The sequence below is a fragment of the Pseudoliparis swirei genome, chromosome 14, assembly GCF_029220125.1.
Source record: "Pseudoliparis swirei isolate HS2019 ecotype Mariana Trench chromosome 14, NWPU_hadal_v1, whole genome shotgun sequence".
Taxonomy (NCBI): domain Eukaryota; kingdom Metazoa; phylum Chordata; class Actinopteri; order Perciformes; family Liparidae; genus Pseudoliparis; species Pseudoliparis swirei.
Window position 1 is genome coordinate 3,124,837 of NC_079401.1, and position 19,358 is coordinate 3,144,194.

Genomic DNA, 19,358 nt, shown 5'->3' on the forward strand with positions numbered 1-19,358 from the left:
GGGGGGGGAAGTAAAGCCACGTGTTGCTGTTTATTGAAGTAAAACTATGGATTTATAATTTACTTTGGTTGTAGGAAGTATTGTTCGTCCTAAATTCTGGTTCATGTGTTTTCAAGACTTTACACAATTATGTTGAACTTATTTATTAATTCTAATGTTCATTTACCTTTTCATTGGAAATAGTTGAACAGGGGGAGTAGAATAATTCACATTCACATTTTTTACTTTATTTTACTTAAAGTGTGTGTGTGTGTGTGTGTATATATATACATATATAAACGTACCTGTGTGTATATGTATATATACATATACACATACATCTCTATACATCTCCTTTGCGGTAACATCAAACATTTCAGTTCTTAACCCTCCTGTTATATTTTACCCTTTTTGACCACAGCAATTAAAACCTCCAGAAAATTATTAGAATTAATATTGTTTCCTATGTTAAAGTGTGAGGTACTTTATGTTTGTTTGTTGACTACCTAAATAGCCCTTTAAATAAATATAAATGTTGATATTTCTTATATATTTTACACAGTGAAAAACCGCCTGGGGTCAAATTGACCGATGCGTACAAGTTGTGTTCAGGACATTGAAAACATATATTTTATGTTTTCCCAGTTGTCCCCAATAAATTAGGAAAAGTCATGAAATATGAAGCAAAAAACATGTCAATAATTTTTTTGAGACGTTAAACATTGAATGGGGTCAAATTGACCCCAAAGGTAATAGGAGGGTTCAATGAGGTAGAAACAGGAGTAATGTGTGTTTTAATTAAGAATACACTGAGTATTTGTTGTGATATCAGACCCCTCCACCGAGGCGGCATCCTCTCCTCTCCCGCTGCGTAGTAAACCCTCTATGACCACGACGTCGGGGGGGGCTGATGGCACATGATCATCCAGTATTATGGGATGTAACGCCAGCACTGTGGTTGGTGAAGCGGGGTCAAATCGGCATGCTTCGCACAGAAAAATAAATACTGATGTTTTTGAACATGCATGAACAATACAGAGAGAACTTTTCGGAGGTATGAGTTTCTTTTTCTTTTCCATATTTCTCCGTTAAGGCATGAAATAACGAGGCCACGGACACACATACAATAAATAAAACACAAAATGCCTCATTGTATTCACGCAAACAAGTTTAATTACATTTCACAGACATTCAAAAATACATAATTCAATATCTGGACCACATTAAAAGCTACCATTGGAATGTAAGTTTCAAGTAAGAGCTTTTTCAACGCAAACTGTAAGCGTCTCACGATCCAGAGCCAACTCAACATGTTAGAACAGTCCAGAGGGAATATCGGCCCTATGGGGGTGAGGAAGGGGACCGTGGTTGACGTAAAGCTGGACGCGTGGTTTCTAACTCGGGGAACTGGACGTCCACGTGACGCGGCCGTCCTCCTCGAGCCGCACCGCGCCGCTGGCCACCAGCTCCAGGGCGGCGGGGAAGGCTCGGTGCTCCGCCTCCCGGATCCGGTCGGACAGGCTGTCCTCCGTGTCGCCGACCAGCACGGGCACGGCCTCCTGCACCACGATGGCGCCTGCATCCACCTCCTCCTAAACACACCGACAAAAACACGGAGCGGTAATAGAAAAATAAAAGATACAAAGCTCTTTATTTGATATGACAGTATTTTACACTATGGAATCTTAAAGTTTGGTTTTTTTGGGGGGATTTTGTTGTTGTTGACAAACTACTATGGCCTTTATTTTTGACATATTTCGGCATACTATACTATGACTTTAATTTTGACATATTTTGGCATACTATACTCTGACTTTTATTTGGGCATATTTTGGCATACTATACTATGACTTTTATTTTCACATATTTTGGCATACTATTCTATGACTTTTATTTTGACATATTTTGCATATACTATGACTTTTATTTTGACATATTTTGGCATACTATACTATGACCTTTATTTTGACATATTTTGGCATACGATACTATGACTTTTATTTTTACATATTTTGGGATACTATACTATGACTTTTATTTTGACATATTTTGGCATACGATACTATGACTTTTATTTTTGACATATTTTGGCATACTATACTTTGACTTTAATTTGTACATATTTTGGCATACGATACTATGACCTTTATTTTTTATATATGTTAGCATACTATACTATGACTTTTATTTTTGACATATTTTCGCATACTATACTATGACTTATTTTTGACATATTTTGGCATACTATACTATGACTTTTATTTTGACATATTTTGGCATCCTATACTATGACCTTTATTTTTACATATTTTGGCATACGATACTATGACTTTTATTTTTACATATTTTGGCATACGATACTATTACTTTTATTTTGACATATGTTAGCATACTATACAGTGTCTCTGCATTGCACTGTTTACCTTCTTCTTCTTCTTCTTCTTCTTCGTCCCTGTGTGTGGTCAACCGGTCTACTGGCGCCACCTTGTGGCCACATTGAGGTACTGGAGTCTTTTTGTCTCAATCTGCATTAGTCATACTGATTACTCTCCTTTAGTTATGTGGCTCCTCTCAAAGAGAACAAGCTTTCTGCCTTCTTTATGTTTACCAGCTTGCAACCTGCTTCTTCTTAGAATTGTGTCTTCTTCATTTTCTTTAGGTTGCCTTTAAAAAGTGTTTGTATTTCTAAACCTTTCTTTTAAATGTTCCGCAGTAACAGACTAATAATATTCTAATTTTAATTAAACTTTTTAAAGGCACTATGTGGATACTTTGCTTTAGTTCGGTATGAAAAGTTAAAAATAATAACGCATTAGTACAAACTGACGTAGACTAACATGCTGCCATCATCACTTTACCAACTAGTGTGTAGTACATTGGTCCTACACTGCCCCCTGCTGGTGAAGACGAATACCACGATTATACTCTATATGTCTGCAGGTCCCTGGATGTGTTCAATTATATAAATAATAAAAACAACGATTATAATATAAATGAATCTAATAATATATATTTTTTAATATCTTAAAGGAACAATAATAGTATTATATCATAATAAGAGCGTTTGGGCTTTTCTCCAGCCAATCAAACCCGTCTGATACGTCATCTGAGTGTTTCCTTACTGACTCAGGAGGACTTTGTGGATCCTTTGGGTGCCAGGCGTTGAGCATGCAGGAGCACGTGATTGGCTAAAAAAGGAGAGAGGGCAACCTTCATGAAAAGTGACATTATGAAAAAGAAGGAAACAAAGAAGTAGTGTGGCATTTGGAATTAACGGCAGGCTTTTGAAAAGGGCCATGAACTACAATAAAAATAGATAATCATTCTATAAAATCCTGAAAATGACATAACATTTCACATAAATGACTTGTTTTAATAGCCTCTTCAGTTATTTCACAAATTGTTGAATAATTTCTATATTTTACTGAGTTTATCCTCATTATTATGTATTTCATAATGTTTCATAATGAACACTTTGGGACACTCGCAGTGGGAAAAAAGTACAAACACCAGTAATGTTTAACATAATTTATATTTATTTTCTTTTGAACAAAATGTTAATAAATGTATTTGCTTTACGTCCATAAAAGATCATGACTCGTGGGACGCATTTTTATAAATAATTTCATCCAAGTCTTTTGTAGAAAAAAAAGAAAGTAAATTCGCAAACTAAAGCATCTCTAGTATGACAATATGACAACTTTATCATAATTTTTTTTCTCTATATTTGAACCCTTTTCTCAATTCAAGCTTCCTTATAATTCTTTTCTTCTTTTTTTTTGTAGATTTCTCTCAAGACCTCTTCGTCGCGTCTTTTCAACATCCAACTTAGTCCTACTCATCAACTGACACCACTGCTTTAGACAACAGAAAATAATTCGGCAAAAAATGGACGAGGAAACCAAGGAGGCGAACAGAAAACACAGTGAGATTCCAACGGTGGGGGGCGTGGAGGGTGGAGGGGTACATATTTACAACAGAAAGGACAAGGTGTGGTGTGGTGGTGGTGGTGGGGGTTAGTTTGGGGTTCATCTGCATAGATCCACCGGACACGGAGGGACGGAGCGCTAAAGTCGTAGACCGAGTACATCCGCTGCTGTCTGGAGGGGGGGGGGGGGAGGGGGCGTGCTCGTGGTCACAGTTTTGAGCAGAGGGGGCGGGGCTAAAGTCTGCAATGACGGGGAACCCCAAAAACTGACGCGAGGTCACGGGTTAATGGAGGTGGGGGACTGAGAGTATGCTCTCACAGCCAAGAACAACTTGGAGGTGGAACTCCAATCTGATCATTAAGTGTGTGTGTGTGTGTGTGTGTGCTTGTGTGTGTGTGTGACTTATTTTTGGCATATTGCTTGTCGGCGTCGTATTTTTTTAATATTCTTGGCTAATCTCTCGTTTCCCGTCCCGATCCGGTTCCTCTCGCTGAAGTGTTTTTTGATCCCCGGTGTGCCGCCGCCCTCGTGTCCACGGGAACTTAGAAGAAAGAACCCGCGCAAACAAACAAATAAACAAACAATCAAACAAAACGGAACTAAACTGGATGGATCAGCCCTTTGAAAAGTCCTCGCACGCCGGCGCCAACGCAGCCCTTTGCTCTGGAGCTCGTCTCAGGGTGTTGAAGAGTCGACGGACTGATTGATTGATTGATCGATCGATTGATGATTAGCTGGTCGCCTCCTCTGTGATACAGACGAGGTGACAGCCGTGGACCGTCTCTTCTTCGCTGCCAGCATCGGCCTCACTGGACTCAGAGATCAAAGACACTTCTGAACGCCGCGGGCCTCGTTCACCGGCGCCCCCCCCCCCGAGTTTGACCACCGAAAGCCGGAGAGGCGGTTTGCTTTATTGTTTTATTGTTTTATCCCTGCCGATACGAAGGAATATACGCGATAGAAAACACGCTCCTCCCTCTTTTCCCAGATGTCGGACGTTTCAACATCTCGTGATGACGTTCCCTACTTTTCCCTTTCTGAGGGCGCGTGTGTCTGAGGCGTGTTTTAGTCATTTAACCCAAACCCTCCCGTGGAGGAGCGCTGGGGGGGAAGGGGGAGGGGCCAACAGTCCGGATGCTACGTGTCGCCGCTGAGCTACGTCCTCGTCCCGCGGGTCCGACTCCGCCTGTCAGCTCCCGACGCTCTGACTTGTGTCTTTACCTTCGCTTGATGAACGCGGCCCCGCCGCCTCCCGTACACGACGACTCTGACTGATCTCTGCGCCGCCGTACGAGGGGGGGGGGGCACTCCCGAGACCAGAGGACGCCCGCTTCCTGTCCGCCGCGCCGCCCCCAGAAGCGAGCCGGTCTCAGAGCACTTACGGTCCTTAAACGCGGAGGATGCTGAACGTGAAGGACGTAGAGGAACCACACACATACACACACACACTCCTGTTGGCAGAGAAACAAGACCCACATGATGGAAGGATGACCCCCCCCCCCCCCCCTCCAGCGGCACCGCACACAGGTTGTCGAGAAGACGCCGCCGAGCAGGACGTTGAACACAGTTGATATGTTAAAATGTTAAAAATGAAACTTTCTGGCACCTGAAAGAAATGCAGCAATAAAGAAATAAAAGGTAAGCAACACTTCACCGATGTCCGTTTGTCTCCTTCGACGTGCCGTCCATGCACACGGGGAACGCCGGGGGGGGGAGGACAATCTGCTAGAAAACATTTGGGTGGGATAGAAACAATGAGCAGGTTTCAAGTGGCGAGAGGTCAGTCCTTTAGGGGGCGGGGCTCCAAACACCTCGGCTCGGACGTCCAATCAACGGCTCCCTCGGCTCCGGTCAGCCTCCCTCTCCCCCGTGGCCGCCGGGCGAAATCGTAGCGGCATTTTTGCCGCCCCACCCCCCCACCCCCCCAAAAAGAAACAAATAAAACCCGGCGTCACTCCACCGCAAGCACCGGATTCAACCCCGAACGGTTCACTCCTCGGTAGAGGCGCTCTCCTCTGGCGAGAAAATGGCCGCCACGCCCACCAGCGTGGAGTTGTGGGAGGCCGAGATGATGATGACAGTGTGTAGGAGGACGAGGGCCAGCAGGCAGATCTTCAGCCGCCCGCTGCACAGTCTCGAGGTGGCGGCGGAGGTGACCGAGGCCCCCTGGGGCTGGCAGGCGGAGGCAGTCCTTTTGAGGGTCCCGCCTGAGTGCCGGTCCATTTTGGGGTCCCAAAGGTAGTCGCAGCACTCCGTCTCGTCCGATACGTGATCTTTCAGGAGCCCTGAGAGAGAGAGAGAGACTCAATTTGACTGGGACATGATTACAACATGTCCATTTTTATATTTTCTCATGTGAATGTTTTTCCATAAAAACAATTCAGAGCAAGAGAAACGTTCAAATCAAAGAATCAGACGCCGACAACCTGAGCGCCACTGGAGTGGATTAAGGGCACTAAGGGCGTTAAGGGCAGCGCTAATATGGTTTCAATATTGTAATCTAACCTTTCTATTTATAATAATTCATGCGGCAAACATGAAATAATGAATAATCCGGCTCCTCTGTTTCATAATAAAGAGAAAAAGAAGATGGAAAAGTTTAAATACTACGGAGGAAAATGATACTTTTGAAGTGAAAGGAAGTGAACAAACCCACATTAAGTCAATCTCAAATATAATACAGGACTCTCAGAAAATTAGAATATTGTGATGAAGTTCTTTATTTTCTGTAATGCAATTAAAAAAACAAAAATGTCATTTTCTGATTTCATTACATCAACTGAAAATATTTTGCCCTTTTTTTCTTTTTTTAATATTGCTGATTATGACACAGCTTAGAAAACTCAAATATCCTATCTCTAAATATTAGAATATCATGAAAAGTATACTAGTAGGGTATTAAACAAATCACTTGAATTGTCTAATTAACTCAAAACACCTGCAAGGGTTCTGAGCCCTTGACAAACACTCAGCTGTTATAAATCTTTTTTTCTTTTACTTGGTGAGGAAATATTAAAATTTTATGAGATAGGATTTTAGAGTTCTTAGCTGTAAGCATAATCAGCAATATATAAGAATAAAAAAAGCAATAAAATTTTTGAGTTGATTTGTAATGAATCCAGAATGCATTTTTTTTTTTTTTTTTATTTGCAAATAAAGAAATAAAGACAATTATCACAATATTCTAATTTTCTATATATATATATGATCATTCTCCTGGCCCCTGAGCTCAGTGGGGGCCACATCCCTCCACTGCGTTGTTACCCCGGTGGCCACTAGGTGTCATCAGAACGCCTTCAGAGACTCGGCTGCTGCTTCCTGGAGCAACAACTGTTTGATAACAGCTCACCAGCCTATATTTAAACACACACACACACACACACACACACGGTTGGTTCTCACCTGTGCAGATGAAGCTGGGGCTGCCGCCGTAGACCATGTCGTCGTTGTCGGGCAGGATGAAGGGGCAGCTCTGCTGGACCTCCAGGCAGTACTCGTAGCATGGGACCTTCCTCTGACAGGACAGCTGGGAGGTGGGGAAGTACTGAGCGCACAGCCAGGGCTTATAGGCCTCCTGGAGGGGGGGAGGAGTCATGAGCTGCTGGTCCTCCACATCCAAAACACATCGGCTGAACGAGTCACCGCGTTTATATTTAAAATCCTCGGATACAAACTTCCAAAATGGAAACCCGGCACTTCATGCATTAATGAAAGCTCAGGAGTTATGAGCCCAGGCTGCCAGCAAAGCCTTCTGGGATGGAGAATAAATCTTCCTGCGGAGCATTAGCTCAACGGAAGTAAAGCACGCCAAATACAGAGTGATCATTTAGAACCTGATGTAGAACCGTGTTATAATAAAGGCACTTTAACACCACGCTGAGACTAACTTTCTTTCCCTCTCAATTAATTCATTCCCACAGGCCAAGGGGATGTCTTTTGTGGTGTGTGTGTGTGTGTGTGACCGATGGTTACAAACCCAAATACATTCTCAAAATGAGACACGCAGACACCGATTGGTTGGTGGAAACCCTTCATGAAAAGCCTCCTTTGATTTGGCGCTTCCTGGTTTGCGTCCTCGCTCCGAGGAAACAGGAAGTGGAGAACGCACGGCCGTATGCGCGCGAGGAGGCAGATGGCGACACGGAAGAGCCAAAGCCTCGGAGACGCCGAGCAGAACGAGATGAACCGAGGGCAGACCGCAGTCTGGATCCATTCTCATTTTTAGCCATCGCGTCGTGTGCTTTTCACGAGGATTAACAGCAGGAGAAGCAGAATAACACCAACAACAACAACAAAAAGCACAGCTCGTCCACGGTGCGGCTGAGGAGACCGCCAGGGCAGCGTGAGCCTTAAATGAAGTTTGGTTATTAAGTTATCAAAGAAAATAATAAAAACTTTGATGTGCCATTGTTGTTATTAAAAAGTACGTCGTGGGACATTGGGACGTTTCACCGCTGAAAGAAACAACAACTTGTGACATCAACTTTTAAATGAATCACCAGCCAGCAACCGAAACGAAATAATACAACAATAACACACTTTATGAACAATGAAAACTATTAAAAATGGAGCCTGAACTATAATAAACTCCGAAACTGTGAGTTCTGTGTGAAGCTCGCTGGGATATGAGGATTACCTGAACCATCAGAGTCCACATGCAGAAACCAGGGAGGAGGGGTGTGTGTGTGTGTGTGGGGGGGGGTGGGAATGGTAATGACGAGAACAGCGTGGACCCGAATGCTTCCGTCAAATGTGTTCCGGGACACGTACGACTTCTCGTACCGTGGGGGTTAAATCCTTCCAGGAAATACATTCATCTTTCAACGAAAACAACAACACGCTCCGTCTCCGTCTGAACCCCGTGCTGCCGGAGACTGGATCTTCTGTCCCAATAAACACGGCGGATTACACTTCTTCATATGTTAGAGGGTGGCGGGGAGAAGTCACCAACTGGCTCCAGGCCACGATGACAACCACCCAGATCGCTGAGTTTCTTTAATTCGGTATTCTGATGAGGGTTCAATCCGTGACTGGTTTAGTTTTTCCTCAAATGGGTGTGGTTTAATTCACGATGATTTGGCACAAATTCTTCCCAGCTGTGAGATAATCCGTCTGGGGATGCTGACGCCGTCAAAAGGGGAACCAAAACAATGCGAGCGCAGCCAGACGGGGAAATCTGGGTCCTCCCGAAGCTGTGCGCTGGCAGTTGCCACGGTAACGGCTTTTTCTGCTTTTCATTAGAGCTCAATGGGTACTGCCCCGCTCTCTGTTGGTTTTTCTGTTTGTGTGCACATGTTTTAAGCGCACGAACCGGTGTGTGCATGTGCGTGTGTGTGTGGCTCAGCGTGAAAAGGGAAGCGTATGAGAGCAAATTGAGTTAGTCAGGAAGCAGGCCTGCAGTCTGATTTGATCAGTGTAATGTGTGATCAGTGTGAATGAGAACCTGGCACTCAAAAAGCTTCTGTCGCCACGCAGCTCAGTCTGCTTCAAACAATGCTGCGGAGCCCGGGACGCCGGCAGGTAAAGACACCGAGCTGGCGACCATTTCCGCCACGGAGGCCGTGTTTTTTGGGTTTTTTCAGCGGCCGCTTCCAATCGTCCAATCAGAAGGGGAAATCAAGGTGATTCTGAGGTGTTGGACGTTCACGTTGAACGCAGAGATGTGAAATGCGCCAGTGAGACGCTCTCTGCCAGTGCTTGCATGCACAAAAAAATTGAAAGCCTAAAAATAACGTTAAAAAATGCACAAATTAAGATTCAAACGCTGACGCTTTGGCAGATAAGTGTCAGCAGCGCTGGCTTCTGAATCTCACCACTGATTATTACTATTATGTAAGAAGCAGACTGTAGAACAAGTCGTGGACGGCTTCTTATTTGCATTATGCACGCAGTACACTCACCAGCCAGAACAAACTGCTCAGAACTTAAAGAAATATATGTGCAGTACACTTAAAACTTTGTGTTTTATGTTTAGTTAATTACCTTCAACTACGAAACATGGGACTTTCCTCCAGAGTCCACCCTAAACTAGACAAAAGGCATCAGGTAGTCCAAGATACGATTAAAGTAAATATTACATTTTAAGTTTATCGGAAATGAACTACAGTACGAGACGGCAGCTTTTGGATAATAATAAAAATACAAATCATACTTATTTTTTGTGAAGCAGCATCCTGGTTTTAAGTAGAAAGTGACAGCTAATTGACACTGCCGCCGCGAGGAAAATGTCACGCTGAAACGACTACGGAAAAAAAGGCAACAGCTGCAGCATTAAAACCACAGGAGAAGTATATATCTAGAGTACACACACACACACACACCGATACGCACACGTAGACTCTCTATCACACACACACACAATGAAGTGGAATGACAGAGCTATAAAAGGCACATGAGTCGGCTGCAGAGTGAGAGCCCAGCTATGAGCTGAATGACACAGATCATTGACACCAACACAAATCGCAGCCGCAGCAGAACAGGAAGTGGCTCTCACAGCACCTGGGATGTTTTTATTTTATTTTTTATATCGCGCCATTATAAGTACCATTATTATCCTGAGTGTGCAAAAAAAAAAGAAGTATTCCTGATGAATTGGATGGGGGTCATCTGGCTTATTGCACGAGTCATTTTCAAAAAGGAGTATGTTTTATGCACACACACACATGCACGTACACACGCACACATGAAAGGTCCTGACAAAGTGTTGTTGACGGGGCTTTGATGCGCTCACGTTCACGCAACCCTGGGATAATCCGGCAGGACGGGGATGTACAGGGGCGTCTGTTCTCCTGCATTGATGTCCGTGCTGATTACATCCCATCCTCCGGTGATGTAACAAATCAAGGCGCTGGCTGTGTGGCTGTGTGTGTGTGTGTGTGTGTGTCTGTGAAATGACACGCCGAGGCAGAGAGCGTTTTTCATCGAATTAGGTGGTTTGCAATCTCGGTGCAACCCTTTGTACGTCCGCCGTGTCATCTTCCAGAAACAAGGGCCCTTCAGGGGGGAGCAGAGGGGCAGAGAGGGTTCTGAGGACGGAGGACGACGAGTTAGACCGAGCCTCAGAGTGGTTTCTTTTCTGAGGTTTGAGAGACTGAAAGGGGGAAGTATAATACTAATCAAGATGTATTCAAATGTCATCGTGTAGAATGGAGTTATTGCAAATAAACGGGAATAAATCCAGTTGTATCAAAACTATCGATGACAAGATGTTCTGTTTAATTAAATTACAATTTTCAATTCAATTCAGTGTATTTGTATAGCCCATTTTCACAAATTATAAATTCCCCTCAGAGTGCTTTGCAATCTGTACATATAGACATCCCTGACCTTTGACCTCACATCGGATCAGGAACAACTCTCAAACAACCCTTCACAAGGAAAAAAGGGAAGAACCCTTCAGGAGAGCAACAGAGGAGGATCCCTCTCCAGGATGGACAGAACAATAGATGTAATGTGTACAGAAGGAATCATTATACACAAATTAAAACACAGTAACAACACAATCAATGAATCTGACAGTATGAATAGTTGGTAGTCGGCAAATTCCACGATCGAGACCTCCACGATCCAAAATACAATGATGTATGTCATTTGAACTGTGTGGTTCTTGTTTTTGGCAGTTGAAAACAAAATTAGAAAAAAGTAATCAAGAACCTTGCTGTCTTACAGATCTTTAAAAAATGAAATTGGAATTTGACGGATGAGACTTTAAAAAAAGAAAATACAGAATCGGACAACAGGTAGAAATATTCAACAGTCTAAAAATATGGAATATATGAGAAAATAACCCAAAAAAAGGGGGCGAGAGAACACACAATGTGTAATAAATGCGTTGCAACAGCCTCGTCCGGGGCCCAGTGGGCACACGAACTCTTTAATTTGCACCTTCGTGCAAACGGCTATAAATACATCGTCCGCAGCAGCGAACGGAAACACGAAACGAGGAGCCGCGCCGGATTCTCAGAAGTGCGTCGGTGGCGGTAAACAGAGGCCTTGATTACCGATCAATAAGCCGTATCGACGGGCCTCCGGATCTTCAGCTCTTGATGTTTCAGCTTCCACTGCGAGGCGGGGACGTCCCCAAACTGCGGCAGCATTTCAATGCGTTTTGCAATTTCGTAGATAATGCGCCTTTAAAATAAGACTTTGAAACGTTCAGATATTTAAACGTTCTCTCTTTTGGGGTTGTACGGCTTCAGCGATTGGTCCGTCTCGATCGTATCGACGGGGCCCCCGGAGGCTTCCAGAAACCCTGGACCCTTTAACTGGAAATGCCCTGTTGAGCTGGACGGCGGAGCACAGGCCGGTCAGACGGGTTCTGAGAAGCGGCGTGGTCATGAATGTGTGTGGCAGATGAATCCCGTTAGCTTTCACCACAGGTGGGTTTGATGTAAAGAAGGGAACGAAGCTGGGAAGGGACAGCGAAGGGAAGGAGAAGGAATGACAGGCCGGGGGGGGGGGGTCTGTGAGCAATCAGCATATAGATTTATTGGCCCTGAGGGAAGAGAAAAATGTGAAAGCTCCTCGTGTGAGTGATGGAGAGCTGTGGTCAAGAGGGCGGGCCTTATGCAACACGGTTAGTGTGAACATGGATCTGCCACCGCCCAAGAACAGGGGGGGGGGGGGGGTGTAGTAAGAGACAGGAAGAAGCTCAAACTAAGCAGTGTTCACTTGCCAAGCAGACAGCTGTAGCATAACGAGAACTCTCTGCGACGCCAGTCTGGCATCTCACACGTCAGGAGATGGAAATGAGAAGCTCTCCAGGAATGAATCATGAAGACACGAGGACAACGTGAGGGGGAAGCAGCCGAGAGGCCGAGGTCCCCCCCCCCCCTCACCTCGCTCGCATCTCTCCGGGGCGTTTTAGAGGCCGGAGTCGGAGAGGGTCCCTCCCCGTCTACCTTCTCCTGTTATTGAAGGGTGGACGTTCCCACAGCGGCATCCAGACGGGATGACGGCCGCTCGAGAGCGACAGGTGTGTGGTGTTATGAGCCGCCGGTGTTCTGGGCTGTGTTGAGACTGTGTGTCATCACTTGCGTCCTTTCAGTGAAGATGAAAAAAACATTCAGAGAAAGTCACGTTGCAGTTTAAATCTGCCAAAATGTCATGTTTTTAGTCAAATTGTCATAATCAGCATTCTAGCTTATCGAGTTGTGGCCTAAATACATGTTTCCTGAGGTCAAAGTGACTGTGACCTTTGACCTAATTATTTGTATGTATTTTTTTCTTTTTCTAATTTGTCGATGACCAGTTTTCTTTTTATTACTAGAACCACAGCTGAAAAAAACAGTTGAAAAATGTAGAATATTACTGTATAAATTGCATATCCTGGATTTTTTTTAAAACAGACAAATGTTTTTGTTTATGATGGACTTCCTCGGCAGACTCGCCTTCTGCGCCGCCAACTGTTGCCTTTGTGTCGAGTGTCTTCGTTGTTTACGCAGCCTCAGCATCAGGTAAACAACCCCACTGGCAGACATGGGAGGAAGGAAAGCTCTCCGCCACTGAAATCGGTGCCACGTGTTTTTGGGATTGGACCGGCCTCCTGGGGATTTCTTCAGATGGAACAAACTTGGAATTCAAGATCGAACCCGATTGGATTTTGGATGTCAATATGCTAATTATGACAATTCAAGACTCAAACTAACGTCGGATAGGATGAAATGATGCAGTGATGTCATCGTGGTTGTGAACTGGGACTTTTTTCAAAAAGAGGGGGGCACACAGAGAGAGAGACAGAGGTGCCGTACCGGGGAAGTCGGATAATCCCATTAGTGCCAAGTGGTGCGGGGATTTAGATGTGATCATGTGGAGGCGCCCCGCAGGATATCAGAGTCATCGCTTTTCACATCCGACACCGCCAGCTGTGGACAACGCTTCTGCCCCGACGAGGACAGCAGACCTCCACCCTGCATGTTCTACGTCAGTGAAGCACAGCACACGGCGTGTTCGGGCTTATGTCCCTGTAACAATAAATAATCCACTCAACGACGCAGACAATATGACTGTTAGACTAATTGATGTCATGCCTGTCAATGTATGAAGGTATTAGTCTGAACCCTAGGTGTTTCACAGAGGGGGGCGGGGGCAACATCTTCATTTCCTCACAATTATGAAGCCAAAGTAATGAATGTTTTTACTATAATTAAATTGTGGTTGTGCAACTAAGAGTGACTCATCTGAAGGGAAGATTTATATTTTTAAGAATGCATTTTTAATATGTCTGTGTTTTCTTCGGGGCTACAAACGCCTTTTTATTTTACCCATTAAACGCAACACAATAAAATAAAAATAAAAGGTAAACACTGAGGTGCATTGTGGGAAAAGGTCGCTCGTGGGCCACAGCTGCTTCAAGTTGGGCCAAATGTATTGAAGTGCACAGACCGCCGCAGCGACCCCTTCAGATGTACGGCCATGCCCTTTCTCTTTTTGTGAAATACGTTACAGATATAAATTAAATAAAAACAAATATTTTTGAATTTAATTTGTTACAGAGAAGAAGAAAAAAAGAGAAGAGAAAAAAAAGAAAGTTGCCATGATGGAAATGCCACAGAGGTTAAATGAGGCCTATTAATTGGGTAACCCGCTTTAACCCCCTCCTCCACACACACACACACACACGGTGCGGTTCCCCCTCCCTCCGCCAGCCCTGCTGCCATGCACTGCAGCAGCCCCCCCCCCCTCCCTCCCTCTCTCTCCTCCCCAGCTCATTGGGATGCCGCTCAGGGACCTGCCCATTCATAAAAAATAAAAATAAAAAAGGGACCAGGAATCTCCAGGGGACGAATCCCTCTCCAAGGTCAGCGTTCACATCCGGCCCGCGGCTTCCGGGTGCAACCGGAAACAATCCGTCGCTCATTAATGCGAGGCGGATAAATATGAACGAATAAAAGGCTCCCAGGACAGTTGATGCAGACGAGACGAATTACTAATCACAAATCTACTCTACGGGCTTTTACAATCTGTACACATACGACGTCCTCCGTCCCGGGAGCTCGGCTGAGACGAGGACTCGCTCAACATCGTCGTCACGGTGATGTCCCCCACTGCTTTGTGGACTGGCATTATGAAGTCGATGCCGATTTTTGAGGCCGTCATTTTGGATTACGGCCAACACCATGTTGTTGTTGTTGTTTTTTTGCGACAAATGAAGAGAAGTGACCATATTTTGAATACGAAGGAGAGCCGGAGTGACGCCGCTAACACCTCTGTTAATCACAGTAATCCCGCCCTCAAGCACATCCCCCGCTTTATGGTCTGTTTGACTCTAAATGGACCATAAAGGACGAAATGAACTTCATGCTGCGTTAGAGAAGACTTCAAACTGGAGATTAAAACCAGAAACTCGTGTTTACAATGTTTACGGGGAGAATAAATCAAGTGAGGAGTCATCTTCTCAAAAGACTTCTGTACAACCGAAAGGAGTCGCCTCCCCTGCTGGTCAGGAGAGATAATGCACATTTGAAAGAAACTTTACTTCACTCGGTAGAACCGGAGGTTCTGAATGAAGATGTTGACCAGGTGATGAAGAGGGGGAGCGCACGACTTCACGAGAACCTCGCCGTTGCACGTGATTGGCTGCTGAATGGCAGAACTGTCCACTGTTCTAGGTCGGGAGGCAACGGGTGAGGAGAATGCAGGAGTGGCTCGGCGGCGCCGATCGATCGGGATCAAGTGTTGCCGCCACCGGTCGGTCCCTTCGGCTCAAGGGGAGCTCGGATCGATGCAGATGTGTGCGTCTGACAAGGATTTAAAAAGAGAGGGGGACGCTGTCCTCCTTTTACCGCCACGGCTAAGATTAGACATCCAATTGGACCCCGAGTGCCTGTGTGTGATTGGTCTGAAATCATTTGACAACACAGCGGCTGCAGCGAGAGAGAGAGGCTGGCTGGGGGGCTTCCAGAGACTCATTGTGTTTAGTTTATGCTAACTTGATTAATTGACTTGCATTAAAAGCACAAATCAAACTGAAAGGAGTAAAAGTGATCCGACCGCACAACGCAGCAGCTTCTCCAAATGCGTGCGTGCAAAAGAATGCGTGTTGCATGATGCACAGTGTTGCGGTCGCACTGGAAAAAATACAAAAAACAGAAGTCAATAACGCCAACCAAAGACCCAAGAATCGGTTGTCAGCGTCTCAAAATGGTTGCCAGTGGCAACCTGACAATAGAGCCCCCCCCCCCCCGACGTGACGTCTCCTTCCCGAACTTATCCGTGTTCAACCGCTCGGAGAGGAAAACTGAAGATGAACCGAGAACCAAAACAACAACAAAGTGTCGTGTTTTTAGGCCTTAAAAGTGGGAATTTGTCCCACTTCAGCCACTTTTATGGTTATTATCATTGATTATTACAGATGCGTCACACATGACGGGTAAACACACACAAATCTAAAGGCCTTCTCACCTGTGGGCTCAGTCAGATATTCCTCGTGAGTTTCGTGGGGCGCGTTCGGGTTGATGCCTCGAGGCAGCTTCAGGCTTCACCGACGCGCCATACGTCAAATGGCCTCAGTGTGACGAGTGTTGTGGTGATTCACGGGAAACCGCAGCGCCGGGCCGTGGGTGGTCATTTTGTCTGCCGTCGATTCATCCGACAACCGTTTAATCCGTTAATCCTCCCCCCCCCCCCCCAAAAAGTCCCCAGTACCCAAAGCGATGTCTTCGAACACCTTGTTTTGTTGTGGACAAAGCAAGTCCAACTGTTGCGGGTTTACGTTTATTTTTTTTGGGACAAAGATGATCAGAAGATCTAAACTGCTGCTAATAGACTGAAGAAGATTGGATTCATCATCATATGGGGCGAGTGATGGCGGTCCGTACCATACAGACCTGCGAGCACAGGATACATGAAAGTGCTCCTTCGTGTGTGCACAAAGAGAGAGAGTGTGTGTGTGTGTGTGTTTACATTAATGAGAAAAACATCTGACATTTGTATGAATGTTGGGATTATCTGTTCTTACTGTGAAATTTTGCCGGGATTAAGACTTCCAACAGAGAATATAAAAGAAACACACACACACAGAAGCTAGCTTTGCAGTGCAGGCCTCCGTCTACATCAGCAGGCAGATGGCCTTATTAGAATCGCGTTTTGTCGCTTATATGCGGTGTCTCTGCAACCGGTTGGGTGAATGGAGGCCATCTGGGATTGGCCAGGGCTTCTGTGAATGGAGCCCGGGAGGAGGGGTGTGTGTGTGTGTGTGCGTGTGTGGACGCCGTTCAGCACCGCGGACAGCTCCGGTTCTCTCTCCGCGGTGCTGAACGCGGAAGCCCACTTCGACCCCGCTGCATGCGCCGGTGTGATCAAACAGGGAGCCGCGAGCCGCCCCCCCCCCCGGCTACGGCACAAGGCCAGCGCCTGTTAATGGGCAAACAGAAGACGCGCGGAAGAAAGCCTTCCACCACATTAGGCCCGGGAAACCACCTCTTGACTTTAATGAAAGCTCTCGATATGGAGTGGCCTTGATGAACACCTGGCGGACTGCAACACACACACACACACACACACACACGCACAGAGACACACACACACACGCGCGCTCTCTCTCTGGAGTTGTTGCATAGGCCAACAGATTCCTTCCTGCTCATCAAATCATCCTAAACGCCGCGGCTATTAAAAAAAAAAGAAGAAGACGACGAAAAAACTCGCGCAACAGTCTAACAACCCACATCCGGGTTCCCGACGGCTGATCGGTGAGGAACAGGAGGCGCAGGAGGCGCCGGGCGGTCAACGGTGTCACAGACCGGAGTAGAGGAGCAAGAGGAGGAGGAGGAGGGGGGGGGGGGGGTACCAAATACAAAATAAAAACACGAGGACGGGCCTTTAGCATGGGGCCTAAACGCAACGAGGAGATGAATGAACATGAGGCCCGGAGTCTCCTTGAATCTGTCATCCGTCTCCATGGCGACAGGAGGAGGCGGGGCGGAGGAGGAGGACCAAAACTGGCATCTACCCGGGCCCAAATCAACAGATGGCCACCACATCCAAAGCCCCCCCACCCCCCCTGTTTCTCTCTCTTCAGCCTACCTTGCACTGCTCAATGCACGTCCTCACCGAATATGCCCCCGGGTCGTATTTGTCGGTCAGCAGCTCGAAGTCCTCGTACTTCTCCTGCGCGTGCTGGTCGTAGCGCTGGTACGCCTCCACGCACAGGCTGCAGCGGGTCGCGTCGCCCAGCACGTCGAGGCTGCAGTTCAAATTGTCCGGACTCGTCGACCCGTAGAGCAAATCCAGCAGAGAGTAGGAGTTACAAAAGGAGAGGTACAAATCGCTCATATTTACAGCCGGCGTGCCCTCGGTGTCGCGGAGGCCCTCGCACAAGTGGTCGGCGTCTGCGAAAGTGAAGCAGTTCCGAGAGAAACTATCCCGGCGGCAACTTTCAAGACGCCACACTTGTTTGACAGAGTTTCCTATAAAAATATCATCTGGGGTTCCTCTGAGGCTGCTGTGTGCTGAGTGGGTCTGGGGGGAGAGGAGGTGGGAGGACGCCAACTTGACCCGGGTCCGGGCCAGCTTGGCCCCGGCGCAGAACCACAGGTGATCGGAGAGGAGGATGGTGAGGAACAAGAGGGACGCCAAGGACAGTCGCCATCTCTGCGCCCTCTCGGAGTCGGTGAATGGCTTTTGGTTGTCGCGGGGGGGCTCGAGCCAGATTTGGAAGCCGTCGTCATCTTCTTGCTGCCGACACGTCCCAGCACCCCTGGTCATATTTTGGGAACCGGCCGACTCCACCGTGGGGGCTCCTCTGCCGCAACAGTCATTGACGTGGGGGGTCCGCTTCGCGTTTTCCTCCCCCTCGGAACGTCAGTCGGTGGGTTGTCCCGGCTGGCCTTCGCGTTCAACGGTAATTCCCATGAAAATGAGCGTGGGCCGGATGGGAAATTAGACGCTGGCGACCACGGGCCGCATCCCCCATGGCTGACCGGTGAAGCCGCTGTCCTCCCGCCCGCCCCGAGCTCCGCGCCTCGCCGCTCCGCTCCTCTGCGTAGCCCCCGACTCCGTTTTTAGAAACACTCACCGACGCGTTTTTACGTTTTCCCGGGCCTCGGTCGCGCAGGGACGAGGGCGCTATCCGCTTCCAACATGGCGAAGCTGGTCTGCCTTTGTGTCGGCGGATGGGCCTTCAGCCTGGTACGGACACCTCGTTTCTTTTTCAAGCCCTCGCCGTCTTCATCTCGCTGCCGTTGTCAAGTTGCCGCCATGTTCGCCAGGAGACGGTGTGTGTTTGCAGGAAGCCGCGTTAAGTCAGCGTTTCCAGGTACGACCTTCAGAATAAAGGTCGTGTTTATTTCGTGCCATGTTTCCCCAACCTCTGTTCACGAATAATTTGTCACGTGACCCATCAAACAGAATTCTACTAACAGAGTGACACATGTTCTTCTGTATCTCTCTCACACTCTTATGACCCTTCAGATCGTGAGACCCTGACCCCCTAGTGTAGGAACCACTCATCTA

The 19,358-nt window shown here is 46.7% G+C and overlaps 1 protein-coding gene across 5 annotated transcripts; it reads right to left on the reverse strand.

Moving 5' to 3' along the window:
* Positions 1–1,110: 1,110 nt before the first annotated feature.
* On the reverse strand, positions 1,111–19,100 carry nalf1a (NALCN channel auxiliary factor 1a). 5 transcript variants are annotated; one of them, XR_008833794.1, is made up of 5 exons: positions 17,931–19,100; positions 7,311–7,482; positions 5,130–6,193; positions 3,106–3,167; positions 1,111–1,571 (listed from the first exon to the last, which is right to left on the reverse strand). XR_008833794.1 is itself a non-coding variant. In XM_056431748.1 (3 exons), exons 1-3 carry the CDS (start codon positions 18,609–18,611, stop codon positions 5,898–5,900), a joined length of 1,122 nt encoding a protein of 373 aa, XP_056287723.1. In that variant the 5' UTR covers positions 18,612–19,100; the 3' UTR covers positions 3,493–5,897. The 5 variants fall into 5 exon arrangements, 2 of the variants coding, with proteins under 2 accessions (XP_056287723.1, XP_056287722.1); XR_008833793.1 differs by having other exon boundaries at positions 3,102–3,167; XR_008833795.1 differs by having other exon boundaries at positions 3,070–3,167.
* Positions 19,101–19,358: the final 258 nt, after the last annotated feature.